The following is a 25,359-nucleotide window of genomic DNA, read 5'->3' on the forward strand; positions in this document are numbered from 1 at the left end:
CCAATGCTTGAACGCTATGAGGCTAATTCAAAAAGTCAAGCTCCCAACCTAACCAGCACCTCATCCATTGGGAGAAGTTGCATTAATCTGGTCTTTAGTAAGTTGCCAGTGCCTTCATGTTCTCAGCAGCAGTGCACTGTGGGTAAGAAAAGGAACCAGAGTGAGGTTCTTGTTTGGTTACTGGATTAGAGAGAGACAGATGGTCCCCACAGTCAGATCTGGACCGCCATCCTCCTTGTCTTGGCAGCAAACATGACAGCCTATGACTCAAGTCACGGCAGATTTGGAACCGCGTGTACATGTTGAGTTAACGCAGAGGTTTCAATGACTAATTTAGATTTGCAATTAAAATTGGAGATACTGCAAATGAGCAGTCAGTGTGGAAAGACCTTATGAGTATTAAAGAGGACAGTTACTGCAGTTATTCTTAAATATAACAAGTTCACACAGTCTGAAAATGTGGAGGTGCTATCTGTTTGACTGAAGAAAAACGTAATGGAGGCAAAGTTCTTTTAAAAATATTTCTATAGTATTACTATGGAGCATATTTACTACAAGGACAGGGAATAAGCTCAATAAGAGCTTATAAGTAGAGGGATCAAAAGTAGCAGTCTCTGATCTTGTTTAAAGGGATAGATTGCCCCAAAATGAAAATTCTGTCATCATTTACTCACCCTCATGTGAAATCATATAAATGTATATGATAATAACGTTCCAAGACTGTTGTTCTTCAGCAGAACACAAAATAGGATATTTTGAAAAAGGTTTTTGTCCATACAAAAAAAAAGAAAAAGTAATTGGGACAAGTTTTTTTTTTTTTTTTTTTTGGATGCCATTGACTTTCATTGATCAAAAACATGATATTTTGTGTTCCACAGAAACAAGAAAGCCTTGAATTACATTATGAAGGTCAACGACATTGGGTCCAACTGACTTTAAATGTATGGACAAAAAGCAGATATTATTCAAAATGTCTTCAGTTGTGTTCCACTGTCTTACAACGACATAAATGTTACTCAGTCAGTAGTGACAGAATTATCCTTTTAGGTTGAACTATAAGAAGATTCAACTATGTAGAAAAGAGATTATAATTAAAACTCTGTGAGCATTTATGTTATATGGAAATAATACAAACAAAGTTCATGACAATGCATTTATACTGTATCACAACGATTTGGACTTCATACAATCATGTTTAAGAATGGAACATTTGCAAATCTGCATCAAAGATTGCCACCAGAAAGAAAAAAAATATATATAAAAATGAGGCACAGTATACTCCTATCCTTTGTGTTTTAGATACATCAAAGGCTTGGTTGGTTCTTTAGCATACTTTACTGAAATTGCTTCAAAGAGGGTTTGTCCTCTAATGAGACTAAAAGAGTTTTAATCTTGCTCTAGATTCTGCCACTGAATACTGTTAAAGCTGAAGACTGAATGATGTTAATTAGATTACGTGAGATGATAAAACCTCCTTTTGATGCATGTCACAACTTGATTTTAATTCACACTTCTATTTTTGAACAGTCTCTTCAGATTCCAGCCATTTGGCTATTGATATGGAAAAATAACTGCTCTATTTTATGCCATTATTTGAAGATTTACTAAAATCTTCCTCCAATACCATATCATCATCGAGACACTTGACCACAGGTTGTTCAGTCAGGCCGTTTTTGACATGTTAATGTAAAAACATCTGCAAAAATGACAAGTAACCAGGCAACCAAGAAAAAAAAAATCTTCAATTAAGGAACACAAAAAAATCTTCAATTAAGGAACACGGCATTTGCACAAACTGAAATCTTTTCACCAAATGTTAAATAATGAGCATGGCAGAGTGAAAAGATGCCGGCAATTGATGTGTGCAAAAGCAGCATGACCTGAAATTCTGTAAATGAACGAGGCTGATGTTGAATCTCACTCCTCTAGAGGCATCAATCAATGTCCAATCTGAAAAATAATGAATGTTCCTCTGTGTAGCACTGAGCTATGATTAATCTACAAGTCCAACATTATGTAACTCCAAACGTTCATTTGCCACCTAATTCTACTTTCCCTTTCACACAAGACTATGATTATCTTTGAAAAGAAAAGACAAATTATGACAACAGATGCAAAGGTATTGAAAAGAAACAAAAGCACTTTGTTTATTTTCACTGATCTCAAAATCAAAAAGAGAAAGAGACTGAAAAGTGGGACATCTCCCTGAGCTTGTCTCAAAACCTCTCAAGGGCTTCGTCTTGCCTAAGCAGGGAGTCTATTTATGCATTCATTTATAAGCCTGCTTCAAGGATTTGCAGTGGAAAACAAACTGTTTGCTGGAGACACTGATATAAGTCCCTGTTGCGAAAGCACATTTATCTTATAGGATAAATTTGGTATCTACTACTATAATATTGGATGAAAAGTATATATCCACAATAGAATTGTGTTCTTATCCCTATGCTAACAAGCACAGTTTGATGCGGGTGGGCTCCCCTAGGGTCTCCTGCATCATGGACTCTGATGCATGGACACTGACAGGCAATGGTTTGTGAAGCTGCATGTCAGCGTTTGTGTCAGAAATGGTAGTGAGCAGCCTTGTAGCACCTCAGGCTAACCCTTCACACAACACATGTCCTATATATCAATAGTTCACACACTATCTGCTGAAGTTTTGCAACAAACTATCCACTGTCGAATGCATCACAAATGGAGACAAACTATGAATTCATGGACCGAGATTCCACACAGATAAAACAGCAACAATGTTCAAGTCAAGCTATGCAGTATTTGCTGAAGCTGTTTACAACCCGAATTCCGGAAAAGTTGGGACGTTTTTTAAATTTTAATAAAATGAAAACTAAAAGACTTTCAAATCACATGAGCCAATATTTTATTCACAATAGAACATAGATAACATAGCAAATGTTTAAACTGAGAAAGTTTAAAATTTTATGCACAAAATGAGCTCATTTCAATTTTGATTTCTGCTACAGGTCTCAAAATAGTTGGGACGGGGCATGTTTACCATGGTGTAGCATCTCCTTTTCTTTTCAAAACAGTTTGAAGACGTCTGGGCATTGAGGCTATGAGTTGCTGGAGTTTTGCTGTTGGAATTTGGTCCCATTCTTGCCTTATATAGATTTCCAGCTGCTGAAGAGTTCGTGGTCGTCTTTGACGTATTTTTCGTTTAATAATGCACCAAATGTTCTCTATAGGCGAAAGATCTGGACTGCAGGCAGGCCAGGTTAGCACCCGGACTCTTCTACGACGAAGCCATGCTGTTGTTATAGCTGCAGTATGTGGTTTTGCATTGTCCTGCTGAAATAAACAAGGCCTTCCCTGAAATAGACGTTGTTTGGAGGGAAGCATATGTTGCTCTAAAACCTTTATATACCTTTCAGCATTCACAGAGCCTTCCAAAACATGCAAGCTGCCCATACCGTAGGCACTTATGCACCCCCATACCATCAGAGATGCTGGCTTTTGAACTGAACGCTGATAACATGCTGGAAGGTCTCCCTCCTCTTTAGCCCGGAGGACACGGCGTCCGTGATTTCCAACAAGAATTTCAAATTTGGACTCGTCTGACCATAAAACACTATTCCACTTTGAAATAGTCCATTTTAAATGAGCCTTGGCCCACAGGACACGACGGCGCTTCTGGACCATGTTCACATATGGCTTCCTTTTTGCATGATAGAGCTTTAGTTGGCATCTGCTGATGGCACGGCGGATTGTGTTTACCGACAGTGGTTTCTGAAAGTATTCCTGGGCCCATTTAGTAATGTCATTGACACAATCATGCCGATGAGTGATGCAGTGCCGTCTGAGAGCCCGAAGACCACGGGCATCCAATAAAGGTCTCCGGCCTTGTCCCTTACGCACAGAGATTTCTCCAGTTTCTCTGAATCTTTTGATGATGTTATGCACTGTAGATGATGAGATTTGCAAAGCCTTTGCAGTTTGACGTTGAGGAACATTGTTTTTAAAGTTTTCCACAATTTTTTTACGCAGTCTTTCACAGATTGGAGAGCCTCTGCCCATCTTTACTTCTGAGAGACTCTGCTTCTCTAAGACAAAGCTTTTATAGCTAATCATGTTACAGACCTGATATCAATTAACTTAATTAATCACTAGATGTTCTCCCAGCTGAATCTTTTCAAAACTGCTTGCTTTTTTAGCCATTTGTTGCCCCCGTGCCAACTTTTTTGAGACCTGTAGCAGGCATTAAATTTTAAATGAGCTAATTAAGTGGATAAAAGTGTAAAATTTCTCAGTTTAAACATTTGCTATGTTATCTATGTTCTATTGTGAATAAAATATTGGCTCATGTGATTTGAAATTCCTTTAGTTTTCATTTTATTAAAATTTAAAAAACGTCCCAACTTTTCCGGAATTCGGGTTGTATTTAAAAAGAGATTTATCAGAATACTACTGCTTCTTGTTTGCATTCCATTGATGTGGTCTACAACAGTCTTTGCCGCTTTGTTCTCCGCTGTCCCTATAGGACACACCGTTGTGTGTTGTATAGACATCTGTCTTGGTTTGCCCCTTCTGCCAGGAGACAGTATCACTGGTTACAATTTATTTTTAAAAGTTATTACTTGAATTATCCAGTTTATCTCAAGCAACACTTAGTGCTTTATAATTCGCTATACAGCCTGCGACACAATGATCAGATCTTTTTTGTTGTTCCTAGAGTTAAAAGATAGGTAGGGAAATATGCATTTTGTTTTAAGGCTCCATATGATTGGAATAATCTTCCATTTTCTATCCGTTCTTTAACTTCACTTACAGAGTTTCGAAGGGCCCTCGGGGAACATCTTCGGAACAATTTCTTTGTTTCTAGTTTTGTTTGTTTGACCTTGGACTTGAATTCATTGGTCATGTGTTTACTATCTCTCATTTTTATGTCCTTATTTTTATTTATTTATTATTATTGTTAATATCATCATCAATGTTCTTGTTTGTGTTCCTCTTAGTCTTTGATCTTGTGCAATGCTAGTCATGTGGTTGTTTTTTGTCATGTCACTTGTGGGGTTCGTGCTGGGTGGGGTGGGGTTGAGCATTGTGAGCTGGAATGAGTGTGTTGTTGTGTTTTGTTGTGCTGTTTTTGACCGTGATATTTGCTCTGCTGATTTGCTTTGATGTACTGGAGGACCCCTCGAAAACGAGACGTTTCATCTCAAGGGGTTAATCCTCGCAATAAAGATATGTTAATAAATAAATAAATGTCTTTCAACATGTGTGGCATGATAAAAGAAATCTCCAGGCTGGAGTGTTTATTTCTGCGCTGAGGTACACTAGAAGGCTAACATCAATACTATATAACCCTGGATTTCCACATCTATCCATATGTCTAGTCCAGTGGTTCTCAAACTTTTTGACTCCAAGGCACAACAATATTCAACTGCCCAGAGATTAAAGATTAATGTTAAGGATTTGTTTTAAATTATTTATTAATTGTTTTATTTTATTTTTTTTTACAATTTTAGTAAACATTTTTACAATTTTACACAATTAAATATTTTAGAACTTGATATAATTTTAAAAATATATATTCATAAAATGTATATACATTTTTTTTTCATATATTATTATTATGGTATGTTGGTGGAAACCATGGTTCTTCAAATAAAAAAAATAAAACTTTTTTTTGAGAGTAAGATGGTGAAGATGGTGAATTTTAAACCATCTTAAAATCATTTTTTTTTTAAAATAATAATTTAGTGGGCTCTAGTCCCTGGTTGAAGACCACTGGTCTTGGTGGTAGTCTTGTCTGTTTGCTTGATTTTTGTTTGTTTTTGCATCTTTAACTCCAAAAATAATATTCATAAATGAGTCTGTGATCCCTAATGAGTTTAGGCCCAATCCCAATTCTATTTTATACCCCTTCCCCACTTGTCATACAGTTTAAATACTGAATCGCTATTTTCCAGCGACGAGAGGATACAAACTCTGTTTTTAAGTAAACTCACTCCAAAAAGATAAACGCACAGACACGAATACAAGCAACTTCCATTTCTCTCTCTCTCTCTCTCTCAAATAGGCAATATTTGAGAAAATGGTTTAGCGATTTCTAATTATTGGGGGGATTATCCCCCCTCAATGTCAACGGCAGTTATCGCCCTGATCAGACATATGCCGTGGCACTATCATGCAGTCTGTAATGATATGATGTTAGCAAATATTAGCGATTTTTGGCAAACATTTCTTTGAGTAACATGACCGTTAATATGAACTCACAATTGATCACAATCTAACATAAAGCAAATGATTACTTTGTTAAAATCTTTATTTATGCCAAAAAAGCTTACATTTATGTGTCTTTTTGTTCGCTGTAGCAGCCATGTTGCCGAGATAATTCATACCCCTTCGTTTGAAGTGTGGTCCCGAAAAATCTTTGTTTGAAGGGCTATCTGGCCCTTCCCCTTACCCCTTCCCCTCCAACCAAAAGAGAATCGAGGTCAGAGAGGGAAAGGGGAAGGGCTAAGGGGTAGAATTGGGAATGGGCATAATGCAGCACAGGGGTTCTGCTAATTATTGTTTGATAAAGTCATTTTACTTAAGTTTACTTTAGCTTTAGTTGAAGTTAAAAAGTTTAAATGTATATGATAATACTATATGCATTATAGGTCAGGCTTAAAATGCAACTGTTTTATATCATATAGATGTATCTGCTCTCACTCATCAGGGGACCAGTGGCATGAAAAAAGACTCTTAAATTATCCTGTTAATTTATTTACTTATTATTTACATATGTAAATGTAAAAAGTCATCTTTAAACAATGACTGTGTCTCTCCGCATCACCGTAGTGCCATTTTAGAGATTATGAGCTGAATGCAGGCAGCTTAGCTTATGATGTTCTGTGTCAGCCGCTCCACAAGGATACACTTTTTTTTCTTTTTAAATCAAAGCTGACGATGCTTTTCATATTTTTCTGAACTTTGACAGCGTAATTTACTTGGCAGTCTATGGGACAGTCACAAGCCTCCCGGTTTTCATCCAAAATATCTTAAATTGTGTTCCATAGATGAATGAGGCTTTTACAGGTTTCGAACAACATCAGGGTAAATGATTAATGACAAAATTTTCATTTGGGGTGGAGTATCCCTTAAAGGTTGTTTGTATTGATTAAATGATGATGTCAAATCCGGAATTTGTTTGGTACAGGTTGGTTTAGGCTAAAAATAACATTTCTATATTTTTTGTGTTCATATTATAAATGTATTTATAAATGTAATTTTATGTGTGTGAGTGTGCATGTTTTTGTTACATATCAGGACACAACTATATGTATAATGACATGGGTATGACACAGGTATTACAAGGAGAGGGTGGCTTATGAGGATATAACCCTTGTCCCTATTTTTCAAAATGCCATACAGAATGAGTTTTTTGAGAAAGTAAAAATGCACAAAGTTTCCTGTGAGGGTTAGGGTTAGGTGTAGGGTTGGTGTAGGGCCATAGAATATACAGTTTGTACAGTATAAAAACCATTACGCCTATGGGATGTCCCCACAATATGTTTTTTTTTTACTCGTATTATTATTATTATTAGTGGCGGTACCACTCCTTTTATTAGTTAAAAGTCCTGGCACTTGTGCTGAAAACTGCGCTTTCACGCGCGCGCAGTGATCGCAGATTATGAGCGCGCTCTCCTCTCACGCTGCTCGCGCTGCTCAGGTGCCTCTGGTTTTTGAATTTCCCACGCCAGTTCGTGTCACATCCGGTTCAGCACCACTGCTTGGCCCCGCTTCTCAAATTTCCTGCCCACACCTACTCGCTCGTATTAACCAGCCAAGTTTGTCTAGTCATGAAGTAATATTTTCGCCCCTTTCGTGCTCATCCCTACATTCGCGATCGGATCGCCGGTCCAGGAAGAAACAGGACGAGGAGGCGTCGAGAAGCTGAGATGAGATAAATATGCAAAGAGGCGACTCTGCAAACCATTCCAATCACATTTTTCCATTATCTTGGCGCTGAATAAAAACATATACGTACGTTGAAGAGGAGCATCTAACAGAGAGCCGGACAGCCGCACAGAAAACAGCTCTGCATGTGATATCCTCGGATCAGGTGCATCGGCGGCAGAAGATGCAGCCCGCGAGCAAGCTCCTGAGTCTCACCCTTCTGGTACTGATGGGCACTGAACTCACCCAAGTAGGTTTATAAACGCCATTTTCAGCGCGTATCTCGGACTAATTAGGCAGATACGCTCAGAATAAGCCGTTTCGTGTATTATCATAAGAGCAGATTAATCTATTGTGCAGCAGAGATCGGGATAGACTAATGTGATTAAACCTCATTTAGAAGAAAATCACATCGGGGATTCTCTGTTCTATAGCTTTCATGCCACATGGCTAGAGTTTTTAATAGTAACTTTTATGTAGGTTTATTGCTGGTGATTATGAACGTGTTCACAGAGTAGCTAATAATTGGCAGTTTTAGTGAGATAAATGCATCTTGGTAGCATTGAAGTCTCTGTTATTGTGTGTGTGTGTGTGTGTGTGTGTGTGTGAGAGAGAGAGAGAGAGAGAGAGAGAGAGAGAGAGAAAGTGATCATCAGTATCATTTTATCATTTGTAATGTTATCCCTATTCAAGTAAAAACACTCAAGGGCTTGTGCAGTGTATGTTCATTATCCCCACACTGTGATTGTCTATGACACTATAATCTCACTTTGAAGACAAAAATAGCAAGCAAATTGCTTTTTCCACACTCCACACTGATGCTTGCTCTTCAGTAACTAGTTGTTTCTGTACACCTTGACATGAAATCTCTGTTGGTGAGCTAATCAAATGGTAACATTTCAGCTTTACTGAAGGGACAAGGTCATTAGTCTTAATGAACAGAAAATGAATATTGCAAACTTAATTAATTTCACCTCTTTACTGTATTCTCCATGGATTGTTTTGTGCCTGAAACAATTAAGGTTTGATTACATTTATTTGTTTTTGTCTTTCACAGGGCATTTTATTTTACCTTAATACTATACAAGTAGCTATTAATAAAAAAAGTAAAAATGTATTTTAATGGATAGTAATTCCATTAGTAATAGATAATTCATTTAACTAAATCAGTCATCTTAAACTAAGTGCCCTGTGCCATGATTTGCTATCTCAAATAGCAAATCCCAAAATATGAATCACAGAAGGAAAAAAAAAAAAAACAGATCCAGTCTAATTTAATAAAAATCCAGGTATTGCATTAGATGCACATATTATAGCGTGCTATAATTCACATTCAGTTTTATAAAATTGCTCAAAATTTTCATAAATATGTTTGGCCTGCACAGGAAGAAAACTTTTCATGTGTAAATCATTGATATTTCCAGGATATTTATGTGTTAGTGCGGTGAAAAAAAGCGTTGCTAGCCAAAAAATAAATTAAAAAAAGAAGAAGAGTACAAGAATGTTGATTAAATCTTGATTCTGTCTGTGAGTGCTAATATGTCAGTAGTTCATTAAGAACGTCTATGGTGTACAAACACCATAAATCTAAGATATTTGATAAATATGTTTATATATAGCATGGTTGGGAAGGGGGCGTTGGGGTTTGATTGGAACTTTTGTCCCAAAAAAAAACTGAGAAGGTAACCTGTACTGCCCTCTGTTGGATAAACAATACAATGGCATGCTGTTGAGAGATAACTGTTAATGGTCTATCCTATCAAAACTCTCCCGGTCGGAACTGACTTGACTGACATAAATAGCACTCATAAAGCACTCTCTTTTAGACTGTGCATAACTGAGTTATGTTTTTAATCTAACATATGTCGATATTTCAGAGTTTAATGAAATGCTCAGAGAGCATTAACAATCATAGTTACTTTAGAGAGCATAAATAATATGGTTACTATGTACTGCATGTGGAGGAGAGAGCCTGATGGCTGCAGAATTACACCAATGAGCCAAAATATTACACAGCGCGCGAATTATTAAAGGGGGTCCACTTTACAATAACCAATAGCCTCGTCTCGCGTAACACAATGTAGCCTCCAGCTTTTGTACGTACGGTCACGTTTGGATTTGTTTGTTTTTATTATTATTACAAGTCCATGAGTTACAACATCGCAGTTATTGAGAGCAGAGTAGGCTACACTGTTTTGTCTCTTAATACACGTTTTTAACTATTGCTGTCAGTGTAGGTAGCCTATTGTGAGAGCGCGAAAAAAAAAAAACTTTGAGCGCGTTCAGTGATTTTGTATATTCGTGCGTCAAGTGCCTCAATGAGGTTTGTGATATTTATGCATATTTCACCAGTATAGCGGGTGGGCGGCCGCGGAACCAATGAGATGTGATGCTCTGCTGAGCTGCCGTCATTATTCGCGTGAAGAGAGAAGACAGAACAGCACGCTTATCATAAACCGAGAGAGCTCGAGTAATTGTAAAGTTCAGAATAGGATGCGCGAGTAGAAATACCCGAGATGAATTCATTTACACTGGGTGCTTTACAGAAGCACATCACCTCTGTCAGCAGCGCAGGTTTCCAGCACAGTTCTCCACTGGAATCTGTATAATGAAGGTCACTGGGAAAGAGAAGAGCAGAGATGTCGGTGCCTTTGCTGAAAATTGGAGTAGTGCTCAGCACGATGGCCATGATCACCAACTGGATGTCGCAAACGTTGCCCTCACTAGTAGGTCTGAATAGCACCAAATTAAGCGTGGCACCTCCGGGTGTGCCGGACCGGAGCACTGGCGTGAGTTTTCCTCTTTATTCATTTTCATGAGCTGCGAAAAACATTTATATTATTTATACGTTATAAATTATACAATTGAAATCATGTAAATTAGAAAAGGAAAAAACAAATAATAATAATGTTGTTCATACAGTACTCTAAAAACATTCGATATATAGCGCCTGTATGTTTTTTCATTGTACCCTGTCAATACAATGGTTTTTGGTCGTTTGTTCCTGGATCAACATCTTTTTGTTGATCCTGGATCAACGTTACTGTCCAAAAATATAGATCTAACCCAATCCCTACCCCTAAACTTAACCCTACCCATAATTAATTCCTAAAATCAGAGAGAAATGACACAATTACTGATACTGATACTGATTAACAAGGGTGTAGAAGCTTCTAACCCTGATTGTAAGCTGAAAACGTGCATTTCTTGAAAACATGTCCCTCAATTCTGATTGGTTGATTGGAATGTTGATCCAGAAACATGTTGTACTTGGTGAAATCACGTTCACCATGGTCCAATATCTTCTAATGTAGGCTACCTTGGAGTACCATATAAATATTATAATATATAAATATGATATAATTATTAATATCCTATGATATTGCAGTTGTATCAGATGCAATGAAACTATTTATGTGTTTGCCTGTCTTTGATGTTAATTTAGATTTTGGTATTGTGTAATGATGGAACTGTTGCTGTGCTGTAGCCACAAAAAAAAAAATAATAATAATAATTAAAATATAAACAATGGAAAAGAAACAAGAAAGGATCTCTATTAAGTGGAACCTATTCCTGTTTATGTCACTGCATGATTCATGTAGTGTCGCAACACAAAAGGTGGCAAACATTGACATTGAACATTTTTTTTTTATGTTTTTGACAACTTTTGCAAAAGAAAGCCAAAATGCATTATCATTAGTTAAGTGTTTCTTGTTTAAGAGATCTTGTTTTTATCAGAAGGCATTCGTTTAGGGAACGAGGGGGTAGGAACCAGCTGGTTAAAGTTGACCTAACAGTGGCAGTGGTGTGATTAATTTGATCTTTCCTTTCCAATGGACAAAACCTTTGTCTTCTCTGGTTCAAACAGTGCGATCAGGTATAAATGTGTCTCAGCGGGGGGATTACTGACTTAGAACGTGACGTGTAGCCAAGTATGGTGTCCCATACTCAAAATTTGTGCTTTGCATTTAACTCATCCAAGTGCACACACACAGCAGTGAGTATAGTGAACACACACACGGAGCAGTTGGGGGTTTGGTGGCTTGCTCAAGGGTCTCACCTCATTTGTGGTATTGAGGGAGGACAAGAACACTAGTCATTCACTCCCCACACCTACAATCCCTGCCAGTACTGAGACTCGAACCCATGATCTTTGGGTCACAAGTCCGACTCTAACCATTAGGTAAGACCGGTCCCGCACTATACAGACAAGTCTGTTTATAGTCTTGAGTAATTTTTTTAGTCATCTGCTATCTTATAAATCCTGTGTTGAAGTCACTTATTAAATCACTTGTTTGTGAACAAGAGAAAGATATCATTATTTCTCTCTTTATTTATGTATTTGTTTTCTTATATAATACTGTATATGTGTTCACTATTTTGGTATTATGATAAACTCTGTCCTCAAACAATTTGCGAAGATGTTCCTTCGATTTAATAAAAAGTGCTTTCGGCCTGCTCTGGTTATGGATTATTCATTATATTACTCGGGATTAGGACAAGACATACAAAAACACTCACGCTTCCAGATGGCTCTTTTATGTAAAGCCACTGGGTCATAAAATCCCCTTCGAGATAAAACCATTTCACATCAAACCACCAGCTGTGAAAATCCAAGAAAAATAAAATAAAATAAAATAAAACTGTTTTGTCAGTATATTGACCACCAATATACACTGCTCTGCAGCTGATGGACAAGGAGAAACAAAGTGTGAACAAGGGAAATTAAGTTAGACTGAGAGTAATTTCTGTACCTTACTTTAAAATAATAAAAAATACAGTTGTATACAGTGTGAAACATTACTAATTTGTCTATCGTTTTCATTTAATTCTGAAACTCATGCTTTCTAGATTTTCAAAAGATATCCTTATGATTACTAAACCAGATATGAGCCAACTAAATAATGTTACCTTGGGGACATATTTACTTCACAGAATTCATAAAAACAAAATTTCATAAACCACAAACAACCAAATGCCCACGTACAAGACCCTTGTGTAGAGTTCAGGTAATCAACCCTCTCAAAGACTGCAGTGGGAGAAAGAAGAAAACTATTACAAAGCTTCCTAAAAAGCACATCCTGATCAGTCACTGACCTTTTTTCCTCTTTGTTTTGCCCCTTGCCCAGGTGCTGCCTGCTAACCCAGAGGATTCATGGCAGGTGTACAGCTCAGCTCAAGACAGTGAGGGCAGGTGTGTGTGCACTGTTGTGGCTCCTCAACAGACCATGTGTTCACGGGATGCCAGGACCAAACAACTGAGACAGCTCCTGGAAAAAGTAACCTTTAAAAAATAACCCACACACAAAGACCTACTGACAGAATGCACAGCTCGCTGAATGCATTACATAAATCTTTCAGCAAGACTGCCAGTCAACACATAACTTATGATTCTTCTCTTATGTTCTCTTTGCATCTCTCAGGTTCAGAACATGACTCAGTCCATCCAGAATCTTGACCAGAGGACCCAGAAAGACCTGCAGTATGTGCAAAGAATGGAAGTGCAGTTGAGAGGCCTGGAATCCAAGTTCAAACAGGTGGAGGAAAGCCACAAGCAGAATATCGCCAAGCAATACAAGGTGCGTACAAATACATGAGCTCATCCAGATCAGTTATTCTATTGTCATTCCATTCATTTTGGCGATATAGCATCTTTTCCATCTTAACTATTGTTAGCTGTCTGAGATCAATTGCATCTGCATGCTAATGAGGCCATTTCTATTTTTCTAAATGGAGGCGCAGTGATTTGGTTGCACGTTGCAATTTGTAGTGTGTGTATCGAGCTCCCAAAACAGCATAGATTTCATAGATCAGTCTAGCATGGTCTTTTAGTTCATTTGGCATCATCTAACCCTTCAAAGTCAAACAAAATAATGTATTGAGCATTTTTTGTTCTAGTCAAACTGAATGTTACGTTCAGGAATTTGTATTATTATTAAAATTATTTCTAGTTTTATTAAACTATTAAATTGACAGTAAGGACATTTATAATTTCACAAAAGATTTATATTTCAATAAATGTTGTCTTTTGAACTTTACGGAGCCCCGCACATGGCATGCACGAAAAAATAGTAGGCTAACTCATGTGCACGATTTACTATTTCATTCCCTAAATTGTGCACAGAATTTAGAAATCGAGATAACAAATTAGTAAATTGTTCACACAATTTATAAATCGAGGGAGCGAAATAGTAAATCGTGCACACATTTTAGTACATATAGGGAAAAAACTAGTAAATTGTGTGCACGATTTATTTTTTTCTTGCATGTTATTTGCTGTGCTCTGTAGAACTTTATATTAATTAAAGAATCCTGAAAAAATGTCTAACAGTTTACACAAAAATATTAAGCAGCCACTGTTTTCAGCATTGATAATAAAAATAAATGTTTCTTGAGCACCAAATTTCATATTAGAATGATTTCTCAAGTGACACTAAAGACTGGAGTAACTTTAGTAATTTTAAATTGTAACAATATTTATAATTTGTTCCCACAACTTTGTCTTTTAATTATATCAAAATGAGGGAACAAATTAGTACAACACAGCTATGATTTACTAAAATTTGGATACAAATTAAGTTTTGGGAACTAATTTTTTCATTGTGGCCTCAGTTTGTGTAAAATAACAAAATGGTGTAATAAAACAAGGGAAATTATTTTTAATTCTTAACTCTTATGTTTTTTTTCTTCTGCATGTCATTTGCAGTGCTTCGTACATAAGTTAATTCTTTAAAATATATATATGCAAAATATATATATATATACATATACAGTATATATATATATATATATATATATATATATATATATATATATATATATATATATATATATTTACTGGCCCCAGGCTTTTGAACGGTAGTGTATGTATATTTTAATAACTTGCTATTAATATGAAGTTCTTTCTTCATCTATGTCCTGATTTATGTGTTTTAAACATATGGCAGAATCCATCACTTGTGCATATAATTTCAAGCATGTGTTTGTGTGTTAGTTCAACATATCAAATTATTTTTTAAATAAAACGCTGTATTACGTCTGTACAAACAGCTGGATCTGTAAAAATGTATGTATTAGAAAGGCTAGCGAGTTAGTTATTCAACCAAATTTCATTTTCTTGCTTACAGGGCTAACTTTATGAATTAAATCAAAGCTGCAGAGACTGAAGAACAAGTTCAATGCCATTATAATCAACTGGTCAACTGATCGCATCATTCAGTTTATTTTAAATACAAAGCACCTTTGAATTCTGTTTGCATTCTTTTTGTGCATGCCACTATTGCAGCCTTCCATGAGTAGATTTTCTCATGTTATGATATCTCCATGTTTATAATTCAGATTTGTTAATGGACATTTGGATATTTTGAAACAAGGGAAACTATTGTTGTATGTGAAGCATGTAACCCTCGACACCTTGCATTTTAAACGTTGAAAAATAAAGAGTTTTTTCACATTTTTGCTGGTGTACTGAGAACTTGTTTTATACCACATTGAACTCTACATCTATTTGCTGGCACACTCAGAAATTATGGTAGAGAAGGCAGAGAGGGCAAGTGTAGGGCAAGACAGGTGTTTGGACGAAATCGTTGCACGCATGCCTACTGAACCAAGCCTATTTTAACCTTTCAGGCCATAAAAGCGAAAATGGAGGAACTTAGGCCAATGATACCTGTGTTGGAGGAATACAAGGCCGATGCAAAATTGGTAATGCAGTTTAAAGAGGAGGTCAAGAATCTGACATCAGTGCTAAGTGAACTGCAGGAGGAGATCGGGGCCTTTGACTACGAGGAGCTTCACAACAGGGTGTCTAATCTTGAGGAGAGGCTTCGTGCATGCATGCAAAAATTAGGTAGGATGAGTTTGAGCACAAACACAAACAAATGTTACAGTATATTTCATTTCAAAATATTATATATAACAGTGCACAAGAAATTTTATTATTATTATTTTTTTGTATGCTTTAGTATGCAAGAAAATATCATTTTTTACTAGTTCATATTTTTTGAAAAACAAAAATAGGCCAGAAAAAGACACTATAAAAATATATTGGTGTTGCTTTTATGCAGTTATATTAGGAAATTAAAAACTGCACAAATAAAGGCACACTTTACTTGTTTTATTGTTAAAAGAGTAGTTCACCAGAAATGGTGAAAATTTACTCATCCATGGTGTAGATGGGAGTCTTTCTTCATCAAAACAGATTTGGAGAAATTCAGCATTACATCACTTGCTCACCAGTGGATCCTCCGCAGTGAATGGGTGCCGTCAGAATGAGAGTCCAAACAGCTAACAAAAACATCACAATAATCCGCAAGTAATCCACACAAAGTCAACATCTTGTGTAGTGAAAAGCTATTTTTTTATAAACAAATTCATCATTAACGTTTTTTTAAAGAGTCCATAATCTATAATAATGTTTCCCTCAGTGAACAGGCCTGTCCTGTTGTCCTCTGGCATCAAAATCCTCCAACATATTTGTTTAGAACTGTTTTCCCTTCAAACGGTATTTTATCTGTGTATATTTTTTTCTTGATTCAATTGAGACAATTATTTTTATTTTTACTGGAAAAGACAATATGGATAAAGGATTTATTTTTTGCCAAAACTACTGTTTGAAATTAAAATTTTCTTAATATTGAATTTGTTATTAAAAACACAGCTTTTCACTTCACAAGACATTTATTAATGGACTGGAGTTGTTTGGATTATTGTGATGTTTTTATCATTTGTTTGGACTCACTCTGATGGCAGCCATTCACTGCAGAGGATCCATGAGCAAATGAAATATTGCTACATTTTTCCAAATCTGTTCTGATGAAGAAACAATCTCATCTACATCTTGGAGGGCCAATTTTCAGCAAATGTTCATTTAAAAAGTAAATAAATAAATAAATAGCGTGTTCATGGCATATTTGAAATAGCTAACATGGTGTAGCCTCTATATTTATTGAAATTGCAAATTCAAGGATGCTTCTCATTAAACACATTAGTCCTGACTCTCTGAATGATGACTGAGCAAAATACAAAACACTGTAATTTAATGTGCTGCTTGGAGGTATTAGCATGCTGAATTTAAACAACACAACGTAAACACCGGTCTTCCTTTATCCCTGTCATTTTCCCTTTTTGAAATGCTGTATCTCAGCATAGCTAATCTGATCCACATAGCAGCAGCACATTCAGATGTTGCCTTATTCTGAAGTGAGGAATGGATATCATATGGATGTTAGACACAGACGTGACTAATGAGAAGCTGCTGTGCTGTTCTCTCATCTAACAAATGCCTTTGGGTCCAGCTGAGCCATGGCATGAATTCATAGCGACTTTACAGGTTAATTAAATAACATTATCAAAATTCAGTGTGACAGGACACATTTATAAACAAATCCTCAGTTGAATGAACATCATACAGTTTTATCCAAAAGCAAAATGCGCATTTTTACAGAAATTTTAATAACCATTCATACACTGGAATATAGGTCAGAGGCTCTGGTAACAATAGAGACTTGCTCTTTCTGTTTGTTTTAGATTCAGACGAATAACAGATTTAGTACTATTCATGCATAATGCAAATGCAACCTCACTTTGACTGATTAAAGGAGGACACCATGCTGGATTTTGATGCTTAACAATAAATACCAAAAAAGAGCTGCAGTTTTAAGTTTTCTACTGAGCCAAAAGCTGCATGCAGTGATAAAGAGAGCCATCTAAATATGATCATGGGATTCTATTGAAAGATTACTGCTTTCAGTACAGTAATCTCCTGGCTGTATGAATTTCTGATGCTGCATTTCGTAAGAGAATTAAATCACTGGATGGGAAAAAACACTGATAATTTGTTCACCGGTATAAATAACGTGAACTACATTCATAGTTAATATTACATTCATAGTTAATAGAGTTTTGAGAGAAGCCTTAGCCAATTATTTTGTGATTGTTGTCCATAAAATTTGAAGCAGTTTCAACAGTATCCCATGATGTGCCACAATTTTTGTCCAGTATTGTAATTATTATACTGTAAAACAGTCATACTGTGAAATATTGTTTTCTTTCTAAATATATATTTTTAAACTATTTATCCTAAAAATAATTTGTTCCTGTGATGGCAAACCTAATTTTTTTTGCAGCAAATTACTCCTATTTTCAGTTTCACATTAAAAGGCTTTTAATATGCCGAATGCTCAAGTAACATTAATTATCAATGTTGTAAATAGTTTTTGTGAAAACCGTGATACATTTCTGAGATTTTTTGAAAGTTCAAAATACAGCATTTATTAGAATTAAAAAAAAAAAAAAACAATTCTTCACTGTCACTTTTGAGCAATTTAATGCTTCCTTGCTGAAATATCTATCAAAAAAAGAAAAGATACATAGATATTTTTGACCCCAAACTTTTGAACGATAGTGTGTTATATTTACATACATTCATTTAAAATTTAATCTAAAATATTAATTTAAAAAGTCAACAACCATTTACAATTCCATTTATTTTCTTGGAAAGGTGCATATGTTATATTGTAAAAGATTAATTCACAAAGAGTCAAAGCAAAGAGTTATCCATACATTAAGGTGAGTATTAGGTTTCTGCTTAGCTTCTCTAACATTACACATAGCACAGTAGATTTCGCAAAAGAAAAGATGGGATGAATTGGCAACATTTAATGCCATGACATTATGCAAATAAGAGAAAATTATATAAACGTGTTATCTATGCAACAGTAATCACACATTAGCGATGTATGGCTGTGAACTCAGTGTTACTTGCTGTATATTTCAACATAATTGCATCAGCAGTCAGTGTCAGAAGCATTATAGATCCTAGCCTTCAGTCTGCTGTATATTTAGTTGTACGACTGCTTTATGATCCTAGAAAAGGTTCTTCACCACGTTATCACATAAATACACTAACAGAACTGCAATTTATCACCTGTAACAGACTATTTAGCTAACATTTGGCCATCAGGTCTGGTGTTAAGACCGGCCACCTGTGCCGAGACAATAATCAGGCTGGTAACTGTGAATATTATGTGCCATAAAACATCTCTGAATGTAAGTTTTGTCTACAGAACTATGTCTGAAACAGAGAATTGGGTGAATAAATTGCAACTCATTCAATCCCAAAGGGATTTTGGAATTGCACAGGTCAATATTAGCAGATTACGAGTAATCATATAAAGAGGTCAGTCTGTTCAAGGGCTTTGCACTTGAATGTAGGGTATATCAGTAATATTTGATAGCAGTAATTTTATTCCAAAGCTTCTGTTTCAAAGAAAATAGCTATATTTCAGTGATTTGTAATTACAATATAAAATAAATATGAGATAATGGGCAGTCAGCCAGTCATGATCACAAAATAAACTCAGATGTAAAGCAGAAAGTTCTTATATCACCCTGAAAGGGTTTATTTTGCGACAATGACTGGCTGACTCACCAAACAAATAAGTACGTGAACATGAAATATTACGTTTTTCATGATGTGAGAAGAAAGAGAACACAGGGGAAATGAGAGACTCAAAACCAGCATGGAGACTGGTTGCCAGGGACAACTGTCAGATATAAAGTTTCACGTCATGATGACCGCAGAATTCCAAGATTGACCAATCAGAATCAAGTATTCTGGAGAGCAGTGTAATGACACCAGCTAGTCAGGTCAGTGAAATACAAAACAGTTCTTTCTCCAGAACTGGCTCCTGTGAGGTTTTACATAAACCAGCATGATGATTGCATTTCAGCGCCAAGAACAGAATATTGGAAAAGTATCATGGGAAACGGAGGAATATCTATAAATGTACATTTAGTTTAAAAGCAGTTGCTTTGCCCCAGTGGACTGCCAGAACAGCACAGCCAGAGAGAGAGAGAGAAAAACAGTGAAAGAAAGGGAAAGAGCATCAGTTCTCCGAAATACATAAAGTGACAGAATAAGAGAGAAAACGCAGTATAAATGAGAGAAGAACACACTTCTTTGTGTATGAGGACTCTTACAACACTGCAGACGACTATACAAGTTATGCTCCAGTGTGTCTGTCTGACACTGTGTCAAAACAGAGAGTATGAGAGGTTCACCGATGCCTGCAAACTTCTGCCTGAGTGCCTAACACACACCAGAACATGACAGGAACTCCAACGCCTCCCCCATCCACCACATGCCCATTTACCAGTGCAAAACATTAAAGTTTAACAGCATATCACTCACTAATAAGAAAGCAAAGGATCAGCATGTTAAAAGAAAATGGAAGAATTCACCAGAAATTAAAATTGTCATCTTTTACTAACCCTCACACCATTATAAATACCTATTATTATTATTTTCCTAGAGATGTCAGATGGGATGTTCATGTTGCTCTTTTCTACACAATGAAAGTGAATAATGACCAGACTACTGGAATTAAAGTAGTCCATATGGCTCGTGCACTATTCCAAGTAAATCTTGTGATTTGAACATGCATATTAAAATGTGGGACATCACAAACAATTATGAGACACATGAGAACAAATGACATTTGGTATCATCAACGCGAAACCTGGTGTGATACATATCAATGTGCAACACAGGGTCATCAGTAAATAACTTATTTTCAGTTTAGTTTTTTTCTCCACAAACTTGTTATATGGCTCAAGCGGACTAATTTTAGTTTGATTTTATTGTGCATGACAGCCACTGGTCACCATCCACTTTCATTGTATGGAGCGCAGCATGAACATTCTTCAAAGTATGTCTTTTAATGTCTTATGGAATAAGAAAGTTGAACATGAGTTTGAGGAAATGGTGACAATAAAACATTGTTTTATTGTTACCGTTATCAGCCTGTGGGAAGCTGACAGGAATAAGTGATGCTATAACCATAAAGACATCTGGATCAAGATATGGATCCTGGATGACTGATCCGCTTGCCCCTGACGGTGATACGAGGGTGAGTTTATTAAATATTCACTGTCTTAACTGAATTCCTCTGGATCGTTTGTGTAAGAGAAAAACAGCTTTAATCACTTCACACCCCTTATTTTAATCACAACCGCTTTTGTTTTGTTTTTTCTTCCTTGCTAAAATGTATTTGACTTCGTCTTATCAGCACTCTTTTTGTCCCTGCAGTATATTTTCTCGTAAACATGCCAAGAGTGTGGTTTATTAAATTACTGGCAAACATTAAGATGCAAATGATAGGTGTAAATCTTGCAAGATTTCATTAGCGTGGCAGCAAAGTCATTCCCAGTAAGAGCTGAATGATGTCTGTTCATTCCTGCTCCAGTATTTCCCGCACACAAATGCTGGTATATTTCTGTTGGTTTCATATCTTTGTTTTCAGACAAACTTAAGTATTATGTGCTAAAAAGCAAAATCTTGTACAGCTGTTTTAGTTCCCTGCCTTTATCTTTCTCCAATTTCTTGGACAAATCTAACACATCCATCTTGGTTAGATGTCAGTAGCAAGTGAGTTGCTTGACAACTAATCCATGATCCCATCATATATTAATGCAATAACTTCAAAGAGGATGGCTGAAGGTGAAGCAGTGGAGTTTTTAGCTCCTTTGAGATGGATCGATCCAGTAGAAAAGCCCAGAAACAGAAAGGCATCTGGCCTGCAGATCTGTCTGAGCCTTAAATGATTGATGAAGGGTCAGAGAGCTGCCCTTGTGTGAAGCCCTGATAGCCTTAGTATTAATTTTAACAGTGAATATACACTTAAAAGGGTCAGACAGTTTAAAAACATGCTTTTTAAGAATCAGATCTCAGTACCAAAGATTCAGATTGCATGCTGACCTTGACTGTGAAGGGATCAATGACATAAAATAGCACCCACAATACAGAAAAAGAAAAAAAAAATCACATGTGCCAGGTGAATGTAATGTGGTATAGCTATCAAGTAACATAGAAAACATATTTTTCTTTTAATGTATATATGTTTGCATACATGTAAACATTATTTAAAAAAAAATAAATGTAAATATATTTGAAGGTATTTTCAAGGTACTTTTCAATATCATGAATTATTAATTTATAAATATGAAATTTTTGGAGAGTCACAACACATGACATTTTACAAACAAAACTGTCCTAACTAAAAAAAGTCAAACTCTGATATATTAAGAGGTTTATTGATCCTGATGCGGTAAAGTTTCTTTTTTCTTTTTCTTTTTTTTTTTTTTTTTTTTTTGGTCACACCACTTTTATTTGGTGGACAGATGTTTTTCAAATTTTAGTAAGCAGTGAAGCAGTTTAATTATTTTATTCTACAAAATAATAATGAAAAATTATACTAAACTGCTTAATAATGTGTTCCTTGAGAATTTAATACTTCTGTTGAGTCTTTTTTTTTCTTCTTCATGATATCAGGACAGTTTTATCACTCTTAACACTTTTTTGTGACTGTATGCCCCCAAAATGATCCAAAACATTTGGCTATGTATTTTTGAAAAAACAAAACAAAGACCATTTTCAGTATCACTTTTTTTTACTGTCCCATTCCACATGTACATACTACATAGATAATAAGTAAGTACTAATTGTGAACCTACCCTTAATTCTTGTGAAGCTACCATAATCTTAACCCGTGTAGTTACCTTATATTTCCCGGTATTTTCTTATGTAAGTGCACGTACTGTAAAATAAAGTGCAGCCCCATTTTCGTTTGCAATGTAAAGCGTATAAACACTGATGTGCATTTATTTTTCCACCACCAGGTGTGGTACATGGATGGATACCACAACAACCGCTTTGTCCGGGAATACAAGTCAATGGTCGACTTCATGTATTCAGACAACTTCACCTCACATCGACTTCCTCACCCCTGGTCAGGCACAGGGCAGGTGGTCTACAATGGCTCCATCTACTTCAATAAGTTCCAAAGCAACACCATCATCAAATTTGACTTCAAGACAGCTACCATCAGCAAGTCCGGTCAGCTGGATTATGCCGGCTTCAACAACCGTTACCACTATTCCTGGGGTGGTCACTCCGACATTGACCTAATGGTGGACGAAGGTGGGCTTTGGGCCATTTATGCCACCAATCAAAATGCAGGGAACATTGTCATCAGCAAAATCAACCCACTTACCCTGCAGGTCATCAAAAGCTACACCACCAACCACCCAAAGAGGAGTGCAGGCGAGGCCTTCATGATCTGTGGGACGCTTTATGTCACCAACGGATACTCAGGAGGGACAAAGGTCTACTATGCTTTCCATACCAACTCCTCTACTTACGAATATATCGACATCCCCTTACAGAATAAGTATTCTCATATCTCCATGTTGGATTATAACCCTAGGGACAGAGCTCTTTACGCATGGAACAATGGACACCAGGTTCTGTATAACGTCACCTTGTTCCACGTCATTCGCTCTGAGGAACTCTAAAGTGACATTCTCCACCATTTGAGATACACAGTAGCACTGGTATAGTTTATTAACGAGAAATTGAGTAATGCCTGATGATTGTTCAATAAAAGAAGACATTGAAATGTATCAAAAGTAATAGTTAATTGCAATGTAATGAACAGCTGCCAAAAGGTCTTTTTTTCTTTTTTAGGCTTTTCTTAGATGACTATGTTTGAACTATCGCTGCAAAAATATCGCTGCAAAAAATATCAATTTACTTGAGAAGCAAATTGCATAAAATGATGTTTTTTTTGTTTTGTTTTTAAGCATAAATTACATACAGTATATACTGTATATTATCTGAAAACAAACCCAGTTTTGCTTCAAGTAAATTTATGTTGATTTTTAGGTATATTTAGATATTTTAACTGCAAAACAAAAACACTAATTAATCAAATTATTTTTCATGGTGTTCTTAGTACATGTGCAGCTTTACGAACATGATTTATTTACATGGTAGAGGGCAAAGAAGGGTGACGTAAGAAAGATGTCATTTCGTTACCCAGTTATGTCCTTTGTATCGAGAGCAATCAAAACTAACTAACATCAAGTAAAGAACTGAAGGCACTGACTGTTGGAGGCACTCTTTTAAATAACGGCAGCGTGTTGTTGTGACTGTATGTAGTTAGATTTTTTGCAAAGATTTGCATGAACATTTTTAGCACTACGTTTTACATTTGAATTATTTTTCTCACATTTATATAAACCTTATATGTGAAAAAGAGATTAGATTCGTGATGGGTTTGCTATTGTTCTTGTCATCTTTCATTTTTGCTGTATCTTTTGTTGTTTTTAAAATCTGTGTTCATAAAGTGACTTAAATAGTAGGATGGATTGTAAGAAAAAGAAACCAAGAGCATATATATAGATATAACTTGTCAGCAAAAAAAAGTGTCAAAAGACAATGTGAAAACATTTATTTACAAGGTATTAATCTTTGACTGTATTTCAAGACAGATCCATGTGTCAGCTGTTAGAAGAAATAGATGGCATCATCTAAAACTGTTAAGCTTGCATCCGTGTTGTACTTGCAATGTGATTCATATCAATAAAGTCAGTTTTTATTTTACAGTTATTGCCTGGAGAAAATGAAATAATGTGCCATATGTGCATATCAAATTAGAGTCTCAGAAATATAGATCTAAATAAATAGAAAAAGATTTCTGTGGATAATGACCCGACTCCAGCTTCAGGAGCCAAGGGAAATGTCAAATAGTCTAAAGAAAAACATAAGACCAGTCTAAAGGTGGATATCATTACCAGCCTCTATTCTTTTTCCATGGCAACGGGGGCAGAAAGTGATGACCTCATCTGTTTGGTTTCAGTGAAAGCTGATCCGGAAGCAGTGGGACACGCACTAAAGACAGAGCAACTCATTAGCCCTCAGCTCTTTTCTACAGGCAGTGTCAAATTGAATTGTCTGGTCTGTCTGCTCTCAGCAAATGCACATTTAATTCAAGCCACCGTGACACTGGCAATCTGCTATTCAGGGAAGACATCAAGCTCTAAAGGTGCTTAGATTTAATGGCATTTCTTTCTTCTTTCATCTCAAGGTAGCCATCAGATCAGCTAATCTAATTCCCCTCAACTCCTCAGCTGCATGGAGCCACCGCATAGTTGAGCCCCTCTGTTACATTCTCATATAGTGATGATGAAAGAGTCATCTTCATTCTTTATAATTGTCTATAATGTAATAATTTCACAACAAACATATTCTAGTGTCACACTTTGAGATACACTGGACATTTAAAGGGATAGTTCAGACAAAATGGAAAATTCTACATGTCGTGTAGTGTTGCTTTGGATGCTAGTTTTTGGGCAAAAATGCTTTTCTAAATATTTTTTGTTTGTGTGTGTGTGTGTCCCTCAGATGAAAGCAAATCAGATTTCAAGCAATATGAGAGAAAGTAGGTTACGACAGAATTTTTATTTTTGGGTGAACTATTCCTTTAATAACGTATTGAGCCATATTGCAGATTTTTTAACAGGCGGTTTGGCTGGGTAACATGGCCCTGTTAGCCCCTGTTGGTAGATAACGTGACTGGCACCATCTGGCTGCAAAAAAAAGCATCTTTCTCCACTGAG

The 25,359-nt window shown here is 36.1% G+C and overlaps 1 protein-coding gene across 2 annotated transcripts; it reads left to right on the top strand.

Annotated features, from left to right (window-relative positions):
• The first annotated feature begins 7,731 nt into the window (after positions 1–7,731).
• LOC132137464 (noelin-like) lies at positions 7,732–24,345 on the top strand. Of its 2 annotated transcripts, none has more exons than XM_059547490.1 (6): positions 7,732–8,149; positions 13,029–13,178; positions 13,323–13,478; positions 15,529–15,748; positions 20,704–20,810; positions 22,579–24,345. In XM_059547490.1, the coding sequence occupies exons 1-6, from the start codon at positions 8,084–8,086 to the stop codon at positions 23,251–23,253; spliced, it is 1,374 nt and encodes a 457-aa protein (XP_059403473.1). In that variant the 5' UTR covers positions 7,732–8,083; the 3' UTR covers positions 23,254–24,345. The 2 variants fall into 2 exon arrangements, with proteins under 2 accessions (XP_059403473.1, XP_059403466.1); XM_059547483.1 differs by lacking the exon at positions 7,732–8,149 and adding an exon at positions 10,303–10,688.
• Positions 24,346–25,359: the final 1,014 nt, after the last annotated feature.

The sequence above is a fragment of the Carassius carassius genome, chromosome 4 (genome assembly GCF_963082965.1).
Source record: "Carassius carassius chromosome 4, fCarCar2.1, whole genome shotgun sequence".
Classification (NCBI taxonomy): Eukaryota; Metazoa; Chordata; class Actinopteri; order Cypriniformes; family Cyprinidae; genus Carassius; species Carassius carassius.

What these genes read in the sequence shown, in the direction of transcription:
- LOC132137464 (XM_059547483.1), top strand. Translation starts at nt 10,539, where the DNA reads ATGTCGGTGCCTTTGCTGAAAATTGGAGTAGTGCTCAGCACGATGGCC. An exon ending in TGCCGGACCGGAGCACTGGC is followed by an intron (nt 10,689 to 13,028) that starts GTGAGTTTTCCT and finishes CCCCTTGCCCAG; the next exon opens with GTGCTGCCTGCTAACCCAGA. An exon ending in ATATCGCCAAGCAATACAAG is followed by an intron (nt 13,479 to 15,528) that starts GTGCGTACAAAT and finishes TTAACCTTTCAG; the next exon opens with GCCATAAAAGCGAAAATGGA.